The following is a 15873-nucleotide window of genomic DNA, read 5'->3' on the forward strand; positions in this document are numbered from 1 at the left end:
CAGATTAGATGGAATCAAGAAACAATGTAACCTACTTTGTTCTTCTGGGACTCACACAGAATCCAAAGGAGGGGAAAGTACTTTTGTTTATGTTCCTGTTTGTCTACATTTTGACTGTGGTGGGGAATTTTCTAATTATAGTCACTATAACTGTCTGTAAGACCCTGAACACACCAATGTACTTTTTTCTTGCTTGCTTATCATTTATGGATATTGCTTATTCCTCTTCTATCACCCCCAGATTGATCTCAGATTTGTTCTTTGGAGAAAAAACCATAACCTTTAAATCTTGTATGACTCAGTTGTTTACAGAGCACCTTTTTTCTGGATCCGGGGTCTTCCTTCTGCTGGTGATGGCCTATGACCGCTATGTGGCCATCTGTAAGCCCTTGCATTATCTGGTGATCATGAGGCAGAGGGTGTGTGTTTTACTGCTGGTGCTGTCCTGGGTTGGAGGTTTCTTGCACTCAGTCATTCAACTTAGTACTATTTATGGGCTCCCTTTCTGTGGTCCCAATGTCATTGATCACTTTATGTGTGACATGTACCCCTTGTTGAAACTCGTCTGTACTGACACCTATATCGTTGGTGTCTTAGTGTTGGCCAATGGAGGACTGATCTGCACTGCTGTGTTTCTGCTCTTACTCATCTCCTACGGAGTCATCCTGCACTCTCTGAAGAACCTGAGTCAGGAAGGGAGGCGGAAAGCCCTCCAGACCTGTGGCTCCCACATCACTGCGGTTGTCTGCTTTTTTGTTCCCTGCATTTTCATATATGTAAGACCTGCTAAGACCTTCTACATTGATAAATCATTGAGCGTGTTCTATACAGTTATGACCCCCATGCTGAACCCACTAATCTACAGTCTAAGAAATTTCGAGTTAACTTATGCTATGAGGAAGCTCTGGAAAAGAAACATCATATCCCATATTAAATAAATGTATCATCCATCATGAAGGGAGTCATTTGACATCAAGTTTCATTTTCTTAGAACGCAGAAGTCATTTTAAAATTGTTTTGATTTCTCTTTCTTCAAAGAGTTTATGGTAATTATAATTAAGATTACAATTATACAACCAGGGTATAATAACAGTTAACCTAGCTACTAGAATTAATTATTTTGTTTATCAGTATACCTAGATGGTGTAATGCCTATATAGCAAGAAATTAATATGTAATGAATTAGTGAGTTAATTGTTATATAGTTATACTGATTTTTCACCAACTTATGAATTTATATTTTTTATTCTTTTTCAGAGACAGTGTAATTTTTATTTAGTATCTTGTCTTTTAAGTTAACATTTTTACTTATAGAGCTTAAAATACATAATTATATATGGCTTGCCTTTACTGTATTTCATTTGCATTATACAACACTTTTACTTTTACACTTTTAGTGTTTACAAAGAAAATGAAATAAAATAGATAATAATAAATAGTATAAGTGAAAACTGAATGCTACGAAAGTGTAGTTGCTCAGTATAGTCTGACTGTTTGCAACCCCATGGACTCTAGTCCACCAGGCTCTTCTGTCCATTGAATTCTATAGGCAAGAATACTGGAGTGGATTGTCATTCCCTTTTCCAGGGGATCTTCCCAACCCAGGGATGGGACCTGGGTCTCCCGCATTGCAGGCAGTTTCTTTACCATCTGAGCCACAAGGAAATTCAAACAATACCAGGTGAAATGTAAAATGAATTTTCTATTTTTCTCTCAGCTTCTTCCAGTCCTCATTCTCAGAGGTTGACGCTACATTTGTTTCTTAAATTTCATCTAGTAATAATCTTTGCAGATTCAGGTGTATTTTCTATATGTGTATGTATTTGTTTCTATCTATATATGTATCACTTGCATTTACTATGCAATATCTTAAAGATATTTCCATACCATCCCATATATATTTTGTAAATTTTCTCATTTTGCAAAACACTCTTCATAAATTTATATCAAAATTAATCTGTTTATTTCTTTCATGAGATTCCCAAACTTTTCTATGACAGTTATATTTCCAATAAGTGTATGTTTTTGAATATGTGCAAATATAAGTTCGTAGGTGTAGAATTGCTGATATTACATTTGATTCAATGGTCAAGTAGTATATGCATTTAAAATGTGGATATTGATATTTTTGCCGAACTATCATTCTCTGTTTAAAAATTAATTTTTAATTGGAAGAAAATGCTGTATAATGTTGTTTTGGTTTCTGCCATATGATAGCCCAAACCAGTCATAATTATACATAGTTATACATAATTATACTGAACCTCTTAGCTCAGTCAGTGAAGAATTTGCCTGCAATGCCGGAGACCCGGGTTTGATTCCTGGGTTGGGAAGATCCCCTGAGAAGGAACTGGCAACCCACTCCAGAATTCTTGCCTGGAGAGCCCCATGGACAGAGGAGCCTGCCGGCTGCAGACCATGGGGCCGCAAGAGTTGGACGCGACTGAGTGCCTGAACCAGCACCGCCTCCATCCTCAGCCTCCTCTCCTCCCCGACTCCACCCCTGCAGGCCACAGACTGCCAAGCTGGGCTCCTGGGCTATATAGCAGCTTCTCAGTCACCTGTTTCACACAAGCTAGTGGGTATATGTCGATGCTACTGTCTCTGTTTTCCCCACTCTTTCCTCCCCCTGCTGCGTCCACGAGTCCCGTCTCTGTTTCTGCGTCTCCAGTTCTTTCCTGCAAATAGGTTCTTCAACACCATTTTACTAGATCCCATACAGACACGCTAACATACTATATTTGCTTCTCCCTTTCGGACTTACTTCACTCCAAACTGTTGCCCTTGAGGTCGTACTAACAGCTACTGTGTCTGTGCTTAGCTGCTCAGCTGTGTCCTTTCTTTGCGACTCCATGGGCTGTAGCCTGCCAGGCTTCTCTGTTCTTGGGATTTTTCAGGCAAGAATACTGGAATGGGTTGCTATTTCCTCCTCCAGGGGATCTTCTTGACTTAGGAATTGAACCTGCATCTCCTGTATCTCCTTTACTCACTGAGTCATGGAGAAAGCCCCACTAACAACTACTGGCCTGTCCATAGTCCATGTGAATTTTTTTGACCACATTCTCAATGACCAGTACCTGATAAATATATTTTTCACATCTGATTAAAGTTATTTTTTACTTTAACTGTAAACCTTTTGACATAATTGAGTATGAGCATCTTCCTGCATGTTTAATTTGATTTGTATTTATTTGTGGAGAAGGAAATGGCAACCCATTCCAGTATTCTTGGCTGGAGAATCCCATGGACAGAGGGGCCTGGTGGGCTACAGTCCACGGGGTTGCAAAGAGTTAGACACGACTGAGCAACTTCATTTTCACTTTATTTGTGGATTTTATATACATGTCTTTAATCTGATTCACTCAATTTTTGATTTTTATGAGAGAATTTTAAGCAAAAGAAATGATCTCTTTACATTGTATATATAGTTAATGTTTTCTGGCTATATGTTTTTAACTTTTTATCCTATGTAGAATTATTTTTGCATGTAAATTTTTTGTAGTTTATATTAAATTAAAAAAATTGTATCTTGCTTAGGAAGAATTTTCTCATTTCATTTGTGCCAAAAGTTCTTCAATTTTTTTTGCATTTAATTTTTCAAGCATTTTTCATATCTTGCATCTTATAATATTTGATTCATCTTGAATTTATTTGGGAGTTTAAATAGGGGTTGATTTTATTTGTTCTGTAGATTTTACAATTTAAAAAAATATTCACATTTTTTTTTTTGCTATTGATTTGAAATTATGACTATTGTATTTTGAACTCCCAATGTATTTGGGTCCAATTCAAAACTTTAATCTTTTTCACTGATCTCTTTTATTCATGTACACATTGGCACATAATTGCTATGTTATTTTGCTAAGATATTTTGATGTGAGATGAATCTACCAGTCCCTTATTAGTATTATTTCTCAGAATTTTGCCTAAGCCTGTATATTTCTATTTCAAAATTATTAGAACTTAAATAATAAATTAAGTATAGATAAAACCATTTGAATTAAAGTTAGTTTAAAATTGTTAAAATAAATTTAAAATATGTTCAAAACTATTATTTTCATTAAGATTCCCATTGAAAAGATTAATTTAAGAAGAATTTATACATTTAGAGTATAAAAAAACTGTTATCCAGATAAGAATTGGTGTCTTCAGTTAACAAGCCACATACTGTAACACTGGGTTGAACTTGCAGTTCCTGCCTGTGTTTCTAATCCCTTGTAGATAGCTGCTGTTATTTGGCTATGACACCTAAAATGCTACCTGACACTTGATTTAGGAAAGAAAAAACATCTCTTTCAAGGAAGTTCAGGACTAAAATCACTGCTGAGCATCTTGTGCAGCTGAGATCTTCTTGCCATGTGCTGTGCTAAGCTGCCTGAGTCCTGTCTGACTCTTTGCAACTGTATGGACCGTGGCCCGCCAGGATTCTCTGTCCATGGGCTTTGCCAGGAAGAATATAGCCACAAAAAAAAAAAAAAAAAAAAGGAAAGAAAGAAAAAGAAAAAAAGACTAAAAAAAAAACCTGTGTCAGGATGCAGTTTTAGAGATTTTTTTTTCTGAAATGCGAACATGTTTATTTTATTATGACTTATTACAACCCCAGGTGGCGCTAGTGATAAGGAAGCCACCTGCCAATGCAAGATATGCAAGAGACTTGGGTTTGCTCCCTGGTTGGGAAGATTCCCTGGAACAGAAAGTGGCAACCCACTCCAGTATTCTTTTTTTTAAATTAATTTATTTATTTATTTTACTTTACAACATTGTATTGATTTTGCCATATATTGACATGAATCCACCATGGGCGTACATGTGTTCCCCATCCTGAACCGCCCTCCCACCTCCCTCCCCCTCCCATCCCTCTGGGTCATCCCAGCACACCGGCCCCGAGCACCCTGTATCATGCATTGAACCTGGACTGGCGATTCTTTACACATATGATAATTTACATGTTTCAATGCCGTTCTCCCATATCATCCCGCCCTTGCCCTCTTCCACAGAGTCCAAAAGACTGTTTAATACATTTGTGTCTCTCTTGCTGTCTCGAATACAGGGTTATCGTTACCATCTCTCTAAATTCCATATATATGCATTAGTATACTGTATTGGTGTTTTTCTTTCTGGCTTACTTCACTCTGTATATAATAGGCTCCAGTTTTATCCACCTCATTAGAACTGATTCAAATGCATTCTTTTTAATGGTTGAGTAATATTCCATGGTGTGTATGTACCACAGATTTCTTATCCATTCATCTGCTGATGGACATCTAGATTGCTTCCATGTCCTGGCTATTATAAACAGTGCTGTGATGAACATTGGGGGTACATGTGTCTCTTTCAATTCTGATTTTCTTGGTGTGTATACCCAGTAGCGGGATTGCTGGGTCATATGGCAGTTCTATTTCCAAATTTTTAAGGAATCTCCACACTGTTCTCCATAGTGGCTGTACTAGTTTACATTCCCACCAACAGTGTAAGGGGGTTCCCTTTTCTCCACACCCTCTCCAGCATTTATTGCTTGTAGACTTTTGGATAGCAGCCATCCTGACTGGCGTGTAATGGTACCTCATTGTGGTTTTGATTTGCATTTCTCTGATAATGAGTGATGTTGAGCATCTTTTCATGTGTTTGTTAGCCATTGGTATGTCTTCTTTGGAGAAATGTCTGTTTAGTTCTTTGGCCCACTTTTTGATTGGGTCATTTATTTTTCTGAAATTGAGCTTCAGGAGTTGCTTGTATATTTTTGAGATTAATTTTTTGTCCATTGCTTCATTTGCTATTATTTTTTCCCATTCTGAAGACTGTCTTTGCACCTTGCTTATAGTTTCCTTTGTTGTGCAGAAGCCTTTAATTTTAATTAGGTCCCATTTGTTTATTTTTGCTTTTATTTCCAATACTCTGGGAGGTGGGTCATAGAGGATCCTGCTGTGGTTTATGTCAGAGAGTGTTTTGCCTATGTTTTCCTCTTGGGGCTTTATAGTTTCTGGTCTTACATTTAGATCTTTAATCCGTTTTGAGTGTATTTTTGTGTATGGTGTTATAAAGTGTTCTAGTTTCATTCTTTTACAAGTGGTTGACCAGTTTTCCCAGCACCACTTGTTAAAGATTATCTTTTCTCCACTGTATATTCTTGCCTCCTTTGTCAAAGATAAGGTGTCCATAGGTGCATGGATTTATCTCTGGGCTTTCTATTCTGTTCCATTGATCTATATTTCTGTCTTTGTGCCAGTACCATACTGTCTTGATGACTGTGGCTTTGTAGTAGAGACTGAAGTCAGGCAGCTTGATTCCTCCAATTCCATTCTTCTTTCTCAAGATTGCTTTGGCTATTCGAGGTTTTTTGTATTTCCATACAAATCCAAGAACATAGTATATTTCTCCATCTATTTGTGTTCTCTTTGATTTTTTTCATCAGTGTTTTATAGTTTTCTATATATGGGCCTTTTGTTTCTTTAGGTAGATTTATTCCTAAGTATTTTATTCTTTCATTGCAATGGTGAATGGAATTGTTTCCTTAATTTCTCTTTCTGTTTTCTCATTGTTAGTGCATAGGAATGCAAGGGATTTCTGTGTGTAATTTTATACCCTGTAACTTTACTATATTCATTGATTAGCTCTAGTAATTTTCTGGTGGAGTCTTTAGGGTTTTCTATGTAGAGGATCATGTCATCTGCAAACAGAGAGAGTTTTACTTCTTTTCCTATCTGGATTCTTTTTATTTCTTTTTCTGCTCTGATTGCTGTGGCCAAAACATCCAAAACTATATTGAATAGTAGTGTTGGGTAGTGGACAAAATTCCAACATATGGAGGCTGAACAACACGCTGCTGAATAACCAACAAATCACAGAAGAAATAAAAAAAGAAATCAAAATATGCATAGAAATGAATGAAAATGAAGAGACAACAACCCAAAATCTATGGGACACTGTTAAAGCAGTGCTAAGGGGAAGGTTCATAGCAATACAGCCTTACTTAAAGAAACAAGAAAAAAGTCAAACAAATAACCTAATGCTACACCCAAAGCAACTTGAAAAGGAAGAAATTATGAACCCCAGGGTTAGTAGAAGGAAAGAAAAATAAAGAAATTAGGGCAGAAATAAATGCAAAAGAAGCAAAAGAGACCATAGCAAAAATCAACAAAACCAAAAACTTCTTCTTTGAGAAGGTGAATAAAATTGACAAACCATCAGGCAGACTCATCAAGAAACAAAGGGAGAAAAATCAAATCAACAAAATTTGAAATGAAAATGGAGAGATCACAACAGACAACACAGAAATACAAAGGATCATAAGAGACTATTATCAGCAACTATATGCAAATAAAATTTACAACTTGGAAGAAATGGACAAATTCTTAGAAAAGTACAACTTTCCAAAATTGAACCAGGAAGAAATAGAAAATGTCAGCAGACCCACCACAAGCATGGAAATTGAAACTGCAATCAGAAATCTTCCAACAAACAAAAGCCCAGAACCAGATGGCTTCACACCTGAATTCTACTAAAAATTTAGAGAAGAACACCTATCCTACTCAAACTCTTCCAGAAAATTGCAGAAGAAGGTAAACATCATTCTATGAGGGCACCATCACCTTAATACCAAAACCTGACAAAGATGCCACAAAAAAAGAAAACTATAGGCCAATATCATTGATGAACATAGATGCAAAAACCCTTAACAAAATTCTAGCAAACAGAATCCAACAACATATTAAAAAGATCATGCATCATGACCAACTGGACTTTATCCCAGGGATAAAAGGATTCTTTAATATCCACAAATCAATCAATGTAATACACCACATTAACAAATTAAAAAATAAAAACCATATGATTATCTCAATAGATGCAGAGAAAGCCTTTGACAACATTCAACATCCATTTATGATAAAAACACTCCAGAAAGTAGGAATAGAAGGAACATACCTCAACATAATAAAAGCTATATATGACAAACCCTCAGCAAACATTATCCTCAATGGTGAAAAATTGAAAGCATTTCCTTGAAAATCAGGAAAAAGACAAGGGTGCCCACTCTAGTATTCTTGCCTGAAAAATTCCATGAACAGAGGAGCCTGGCAGGTTACTCAAGTAGATTATATAATACTTGGATATTGGCAATACACACTAGTATATTTAAAATAGATAATCAACAAGGACCTACTCTATAACACAGGTAACTCAATATTTTGTAATAACCTAACTGGAAAAAAGAATTTGGTAAAATAGATACATATATATGTATAACTCAGTCCATTTGATTTAGACCTGACACTAACACATTGTGGCTCAACTGTATTCTAATATAAAATAAAAAAAAAATTTAATTTAGTGGTTTTGCCATTGCATTGGCATATTTACCTCTTAAACAAGTTACCCAAGTTTATCTGAAGCCAATGATATTTGCATATACTTTGGGCTATCGAGGTACAGTTTATGTTCCCTTTCATATTTCAATTAATGAAGTCACCTTAGTTTTTTTTTTTTTTTTTTTTTTTTTTTTTCCTTTTAAGAAATTGACTTCATTTTTTTTTTTTTTTTGGCATGGAATGCAAGCCACTCCAGTATTCTTGCCTGGGAAACCCACGGACAGAGGAGCTTGGCAGGCTACAGCCCACGGGGTTGCAAAGAGTTAGATATGACTGAGCAACTAACACATGCACTGTTTTATTTGTTTATTGGTTGCCCTGGGTCTCTGTTGCTGCACGCGGGATTTCTATAGTTGTGGGGAGTGGGAGCTGCTCTCTAGTTGCGGCTGCATGGGCTTCTCACTTTGTGGCTTCTCTTGTTGAGGAGCACAGGCTCTAGGTATACGGGCTTCAATAGTTGCAGCATGAAGGCTCCATAGTTGTGACTAAAAACTGTGAAAAGCTGCCTCTAGGGTGCCTGGGCTTTAGTAATTGCAGCACCAGGGCTCATTATTTGAGGCTAGAGGACCCTGGAGTATGCAGACTTTGGTAGATGTGGCGTGTGGGCTTTCTAGTTGTACCGCTCAGGCTCTAGAGCATGTGCGCAGTGGTTGTGGAGCATGGACTTAATTGCTCCGCAGCATGTGGGATCTTCCGGACCAGGGTTTAAACCTATGTCCCTTGCACTGGCAGGAGGATTACCATCCACTGCCCCATCAGGGAAGTCCCTTAGTTCTTACATTTATTTTGAAAATTGTGCTCATATGAGCATACAGAAGGTTGAGTGTCAGAGAGTTGATGCTTTTGGATTGTGGTGCTGGAGAAGACTCTTGGGAGCTCCTTGGGCAGCAAGGAGTTCAAATTAGCCAATCCTAAAGGAAATCAACCCTGACCATTCACTGGAAGGACTGATGCTGAAGCTGGAGCTCCAATATTTTGGCCATCTGATACAAAGTGCCACCCATTGGAAAACACCCTGATTCTGGGAAAGATTGAAGGCAGGAGGAGAAGGGGACACAGAGGATGAGACAGTTAGATAGGATCACGAACTCAGAGAGCATGACTTTGAGCAGACTCTGGAAGGATAAAAAAGGACAGGAAAGCCTGGCGTGCTGCAGTCCATGGGGTCAGCAAAGAGCTGGACATGGCTTAGTAAAACATACATAACAAAATTTACAATTTTAATCATTTTAAAGTGACACCTACTTGTTATGCAAACATTACCACTATCCATCTGTAAACTTTTCCAACTTCCCAAACTGAAATTTCAGTTATTAAACAAAATTCTCCATATAAGCTCATGCAGCCCCAGGAAGTCACCATTCTAATTTCTGTTTATGAATTTGACTGCTTTAAGTGCTTCATGTAAGTGAAATCATATGATAATTGCTTTTTTTGTGATTACCTTTTTTATAACTTGTTATAATATATTTTCCCCACTAAATACTCTTGGCACCCTTGCTGAAAATTATCTAAAGACAAACACAAAGGTTTATTTCTAGGCTTTCTATTTTATTCCATTAGTCCATCGTCCATCTTTATTCAAATACTGGTTCTATGATTACCATCGCTTTGTATAATATGTTTTAAAGTCAGGAAGTATGAGAACCCCAGCTTTCTTCTTTTCAAGATTGTTTTGGCAACTTGGAGTCCTTGAGATTTCACATGAATTTTAGCATGGATTTTTCTGTTTCTGCAAAATCAGTTTTGCTATTTTGACCTGTAGATCACTTGAGGTAGTATTAACAACTTAATACTTTTAAATGTCCCAGATCATAAACGTCTTCTCGCATTTGTGTGTGTTCCATAATATCTCTCAGTAAGCTTTTGTAGTTTTCAGTTTATAGGATTTATCTCTTTGGTTCAGTTCAGTTCAGCTCAGTTCAGTTGCTCAGTCGTGTCTGACTCTTTGCGACTCCATGAATCGCAGCACGCCAGGCCTCCTTGTCCATCATCAACACCCGGAGTTTACTCAAACTCATGCCCATTGAGTTGGTGATGCCATCCAGCCATCTCATCCTCTGTCATCCCCTTCTCCTACTGCTCCCAATCCCTCCCAGCATTAGGGTCTTTTCAATGAGTCAATTCTTCTCATGAGGTGGCCAAAGTATTGGAGTTTCAGCTTCAGCATCAGTCCTTCCAATGAACACCCAGGACTGATCTCCTTCAGGATGGACTGGTTGGATCTCCTTGCAGTCCAAGGGTCTCTTGAGGGTCTTCTCCAACACCATAGTTCAAAAGCATCAATTTTTCGGTGCTCAGCTTTCTTCACAGTCCAACTCTCACATCCATACATGACCACTGGAAAAACCATAGCCTTGACCAGACGGACCTTTCTGGCAAAGTAATGTCTCTGCTTTTTAATATGCTGTCTAGGTTGGTCATAACTTTCCTTCCAAGGAGTAAGCGTCTTTTAATTTCATGGCTGCAGTCAACATCCACAGTGATTTTGGAGCCCAAAAAGATAAAGTCTGACACTGTTTACACTGTCTCCCCATCTATTTCCCATGAGGTGATGGGACCAGATGCCATGATCTTAGTTTTCTGAATGTTGAGCTTTAAGCCAACTTTTTCACTCTCCTCTTTCCCTTTCATCAAGAGGCTTTTTAGTTCCTCTTCGCTCTCTGCCATAAGGGTGGTGTCATCTGCAGATCTGAGGTTATTGATATTTCTTCTGGCAATCTTGATTCCAGCTTGTGCTTCTTCCAGCCCAGTGTTTCTCATGATGTACTCTGCATATAAGTGAAATAAACAGGGTTACAATATACAGCCTTGACATACTCCTTTTCCTATTTGGAACCAGTCTGTTGTTCCATGTCCAGTTCTAACTGTTGCTTCCTGACCTTCATACAGGTTTCTCAAGAGGCAGGTCAGGTGGTCTGGTAAATATTTTATTCTTTTTTCATGCTTTTGTACATGGAATTATTTTCTTAATTTTTCCTTGAGTTACTAGTTACACATAGAAATTCAGCATCATTTCATAACAAACTCCCAACAAATTGGAAATAGAATGTGCCTTGACATAAGTAAGTCTATATATAACATATCTATAGTTAACATCATCCTCAACATAGAAAGGTTGAAATCTTCCCCATTAAAATCTAGATTAAGACAAGAGGGCACACTCTCACTAGTCCTTTTATAACATAGCACTGCCAGAAAAATTCCTGTGAAAAGTTTATATTTTTCTAAATATAGGTCCTGTCATCTCTGATGACAGGAGATAATTTTATTAATTTTTATTTAGTATTACTTTCTGGAACAGTACTTCTAATGACAGTCACTTCCTACCTTTCAATCACAGCTTAAAGATAACCTTTTAAGGGACTTCTCCTATTATATTATCCACAGTGGAATTCTCCCTCTTCTTTTCTGTCTCATTATTCTATTTTTTTTCTTATAAGCCCCAAATAAGACTATAACTATTTTATTAAATGTCTCCTTCTTTATTTTCTGACCTATTATAATATCCATGCAGAAAAAAAATTTTTTTATGTGATTTTCCCTCTGATTTTATTAAGTGGTGTCTCCTAGCTCATAGCACAGTTGCTGGCATAAGAGATGTGCCCTAACTTTTAAAAACAATTAATAATTGGAAAAATCATTAGTTGTTACATCTAAAACTTTAAAACATTTAATTTTATTTTTAGTATAATTTTATTTATTTAACCAGATTTTAACGTGATTAAAACTATTATTGAATAAAGAGAAAGATATTCTTTCCATGGCAGGGGAGAATATATTAAGTCTCCTAAGTCATGTTCAGTTCTTTTGCCACCTCATGGACTGTAGCTTGCCAGGCTCCTCTGTCCATGAGATTTCCCAGGCAAGGATACTGGAATGGGTAGCTATTTCCTTCTCCAGGGGATCTTCCCAACCCAGGGATCAAACCTGCATCTTATGCATTGGCAAGTGAATTCTTCATCACTGAGCCATCAGGAAAGACCCTATAGATGTTCCTTAAAACCTTTGTGGAAAACCCCAGTGAATTAGTTAAACAAGAATCAGCCTTGGACACATTCCAAGACTCAGTGATAACTGCAGCTGGAAGGGATGAAATAGCCTGTGACCTTCACCCCTAATAGGAAGCAGATGCTATTCGCTTGGTACCTGGCATAACAATTTCAGGGGCTCCTTTCTTAGACATATAGCATGATTCAAAAAGTATCATGGGAATGTCTTTCAAAATTTCACGAGTCTGGTCATGTTCATATGACAGAGTGAAAAGAACTGAACAGTCAAATGCTATTTGTATTTTTGAAGTTAAGAGGAAAGAAGTTACTTGTGAAAAATTTTCCTGCCAAATAACTAGTTAATTTCTTCTATGTATATGTAGGATTTGCTTGTCATTTTGATATATTTCCTAATGCAATAAACATGTTTATCAGTGTGTGCACCATGGAATTCCTTTCAAATAATCTACACTGTACATAAAAATGATCTGAATAGTCAGAAGACTCCATGAAACAAATGGACAGACAGTCAAATAAACTATATGCTCAAGTAATAAGGCAGCCTTTTGCCCTCTGTTGTCAAACTAGAAGAAAAATAATTCCAAGTGTTTATAAGTATCTTCAAGTTATTCTTCAGGTTCTGAATAAGCGTCCAGAAGGTAAGACTGATATTAAATACTGGGAACCAGGCTCACGGTTGTGAGACTTTCTTTGTTATGTAAGAGAGTAAATTACTTAAAGTAAATCAAACTTAGATTCAATTCTAAGTGTACCACTTACAAATGTGTACTTGAGAAAATGAATTAGATATTCTGAGCCTTAATTTCTTCACTTCTGAAACAAGGATTACAGTTCTTGCTACTGTAAATATTAAATGTGTTGCATTAAACTATGAGTGAGTGATTGGAATATACTGTAGGAGTTTGGAGAAGTAGAGTGATGTTATCAGAATAAGATTAAAAAGGACAGTTTGACTGCTTCAGGAGAACTGACTTTTGAGGCCAATATAAATGTGGAGAGAGTTAGTAGGAGGCTGTTATGGTGGACCTGTAAGAAATTAAGTAGGGAATGATCGAATCTGTGATATAGTAGAGCTAGTAGGATTTACTTAAATTTTCTGAGAGTAACAAATGAGTAAAAAACACTAAAATTTTTTTCTGAACAATAACATGGAAAACTATAGTATTTAACGAGATAAATAAGAAATGCCTCTTTAAATTTTGTTTAGAAAATGCTCATGTTTATTGTGGAAAATTCAGAAACTAGTTTTACAAATAGTAAATTGCTATTCGATTTGACTTCAAAATTAGAGATGTTGCAAATAAACGTTTGAAATTTAGGGGAAAGATGGGGGTTGGAGATGCAAAATTAGACTGCTGCAGTCTAACTCGTTGGTCAGAAAAGGGAAATATGCACCTAAAGACATAAGAAGTGTCAGTGAGGTTAGAGAGTTCAGGACAAGGATCTTCTATTCACTCATTCATCTACCCATATTGATTACGTGTATTACCTTAAGTGTGCCTCATATATTATACATCGTGTCTGTAAGTGCTACACCTTTTCATGGCTTTCTCTTCCTATTTCTTTATACTTTAAATTCTTTTATACATTCAGCTCAAGTACTGCCTCCTCTTGAAAGTCCTCTGTGATACCCATTTGATGCATTCCTATATCTGACTCCTCAGCACTGTGTGAATTTAATGGAACTTAATACATGTGTCTGGAATTGCTTGCTTTTTCATTCTGTGTCATATCACTGAGGTTAAAACAAACAAACAAACAAAAAACAGAAAAAAGAACTATGCCTTATTCAATTTGGTAACCAAAATGTCTATGACACATTAGACACAAATAGATGTTCTATAAACGTTCTTCCAATGAATGGATAATTAAAAAATTATTCTTATACATTTGAGCACTTTTCCCCCTTTAAATGCTATCCCCCCTTTTTTTGTCTTTTTTCTTTTTTTTTTTTTTTTTTTAGGTAAACTGCTTTAGTATGTGAAGTCAGCTCCTGTCCAGATTAGATGGAATCAAGAAATAATGTAACCTACTTTGTCCTTCTGGGTCTCACACAGAATCCAAAGGAGCAGAAAGTCCTTTTTGTTTTGTTCCTGTTCATCTACCTTTTGACTCTGGTGGGCAACCTTCTTATTTTAGTGACTATAGCTGTCAGTGAGACTCTGAACTCACCGATGTACTTTTTTCTTGCTAGCTTATCATGTATGGATGTCACTTACTCCACTTCTATCACTCCCAGATTGATTTCAGAGTTGTTATTTGGGGAAAAAAACATATCCTTTGAATCTTGTATGACCCAGCTGTTTGCAGAGCACCTTTTTGCTGGATTCGGGGTCTTCCTTCTGCTGGTGATGGCCTATGACCACTATGTGGCCATCTGTAAGCCCTTGTATTATCTGGTGATCATGAGGCAGAGGGTTTGCGTTGTGTTGCTGGTGCTGTCCTGGGTTGGAGGTTTTCTGCACTCAGTGATTCAGCTTAACACTATTTCTTGGCTCCCATTCTGTGGCCCCAATGTCATTGATCACTATACGTGTGACATGTATCCTTTATTGGAACTCGTCTGTACTGACACCTATATCATCGGCATCTTAGTGTTGGCCAATGGAGGACTGATCTGCACTGCTGTGTTTCTGCTCTTACTCGCCTCCTATGGAGTCATCCTGCACTCTCTGAAGAACCTGAGTCAGGAAGGGAGGTGGAAAGCCCTCCAGACCTGTGGCTCCCACATCACCGTGGCTGTCTGCTTCTTTGTTCCCTGCATTTTCATGGATGTGAGACCTGCTAAGACCTTCCCCATTGACAAATCTGTGAGTGTGCTCTATACAGTCATAACCCCCATGCTGAACCCGTTAATCTACAGTCTAAGAAATTCTGAGTTGACTAATGCTATGAAGAAGCTCTGGAGAAGAAACATCATATCTCATATTAAATAAATGCATCATCTACCATGAAGGGAGTCATTTGACAGCAGGTTCCATTTCCTTAGAATGCAGAAGTCATTTTAAAATTTGATTCTGATTTAAAATTTTTTCTTTAAAAAGAAAAAATTCTCTGTCTTCAAAGAGTTTATGATAATTTCAATTAAAGATTACAATTATACAACTGTGCTATTAATAACAGTTTCCTCCATACTAGAATGCAAGGCCCATAATTACTTCTTTATCACTGTACCTAGAAATGTGTAATGCCTGCATGGTAAGGTGTTAAATAATAAATAATGATTAAGTGGGAAATGCATTATATAGTAACACTGATTTTTAATCAATTTATGTATTTAGCTTTTTTACTCTTTTTCAGAGACAAGATAATTTTTATTTAGCATCTTGTAATTTAAGTAAACTTTTTAATTTTTACAATTTAAAATATTTAATTCTATATATTCTTTGTTAGTATATTTCACTTGCATTATACACAAATTTCTTACTTTAACACTGTTACTGTTCACAAGAAAACTGAAGTAAAATAGATAATAATAAACAACATAAATAAAA

General features: G+C 36.7%; 2 protein-coding genes across 2 annotated transcripts; both read left to right on the forward strand.

Moving 5' to 3' along the window:
• Positions 1 to 206: 206 nt before the first annotated feature.
• LOC136175306 (olfactory receptor 4A47-like) lies at positions 207 to 938 on the forward strand. Its single transcript, XM_065945638.1, has one exon. It carries the CDS (start codon positions 207 to 209, stop codon positions 936 to 938), a length of 732 nt encoding a protein of 243 aa, XP_065801710.1.
• A 13732-nt stretch (positions 939 to 14670) lies between these two features.
• On the forward strand, positions 14671 to 15315 carry LOC136175307 (olfactory receptor 4A47-like). Its single transcript, XM_065945640.1, has one exon. The coding sequence runs from the start codon at positions 14671 to 14673 to the stop codon at positions 15313 to 15315; it is 645 nt and encodes a 214-aa protein (XP_065801712.1).
• The last annotated feature ends 558 nt before the right edge of the window (positions 15316 to 15873 follow it).

The sequence above is a fragment of the Muntiacus reevesi genome, chromosome 9 (assembly GCF_963930625.1).
Source record: "Muntiacus reevesi chromosome 9, mMunRee1.1, whole genome shotgun sequence".
Classification (NCBI taxonomy): Eukaryota; Metazoa; Chordata; class Mammalia; order Artiodactyla; family Cervidae; genus Muntiacus; species Muntiacus reevesi.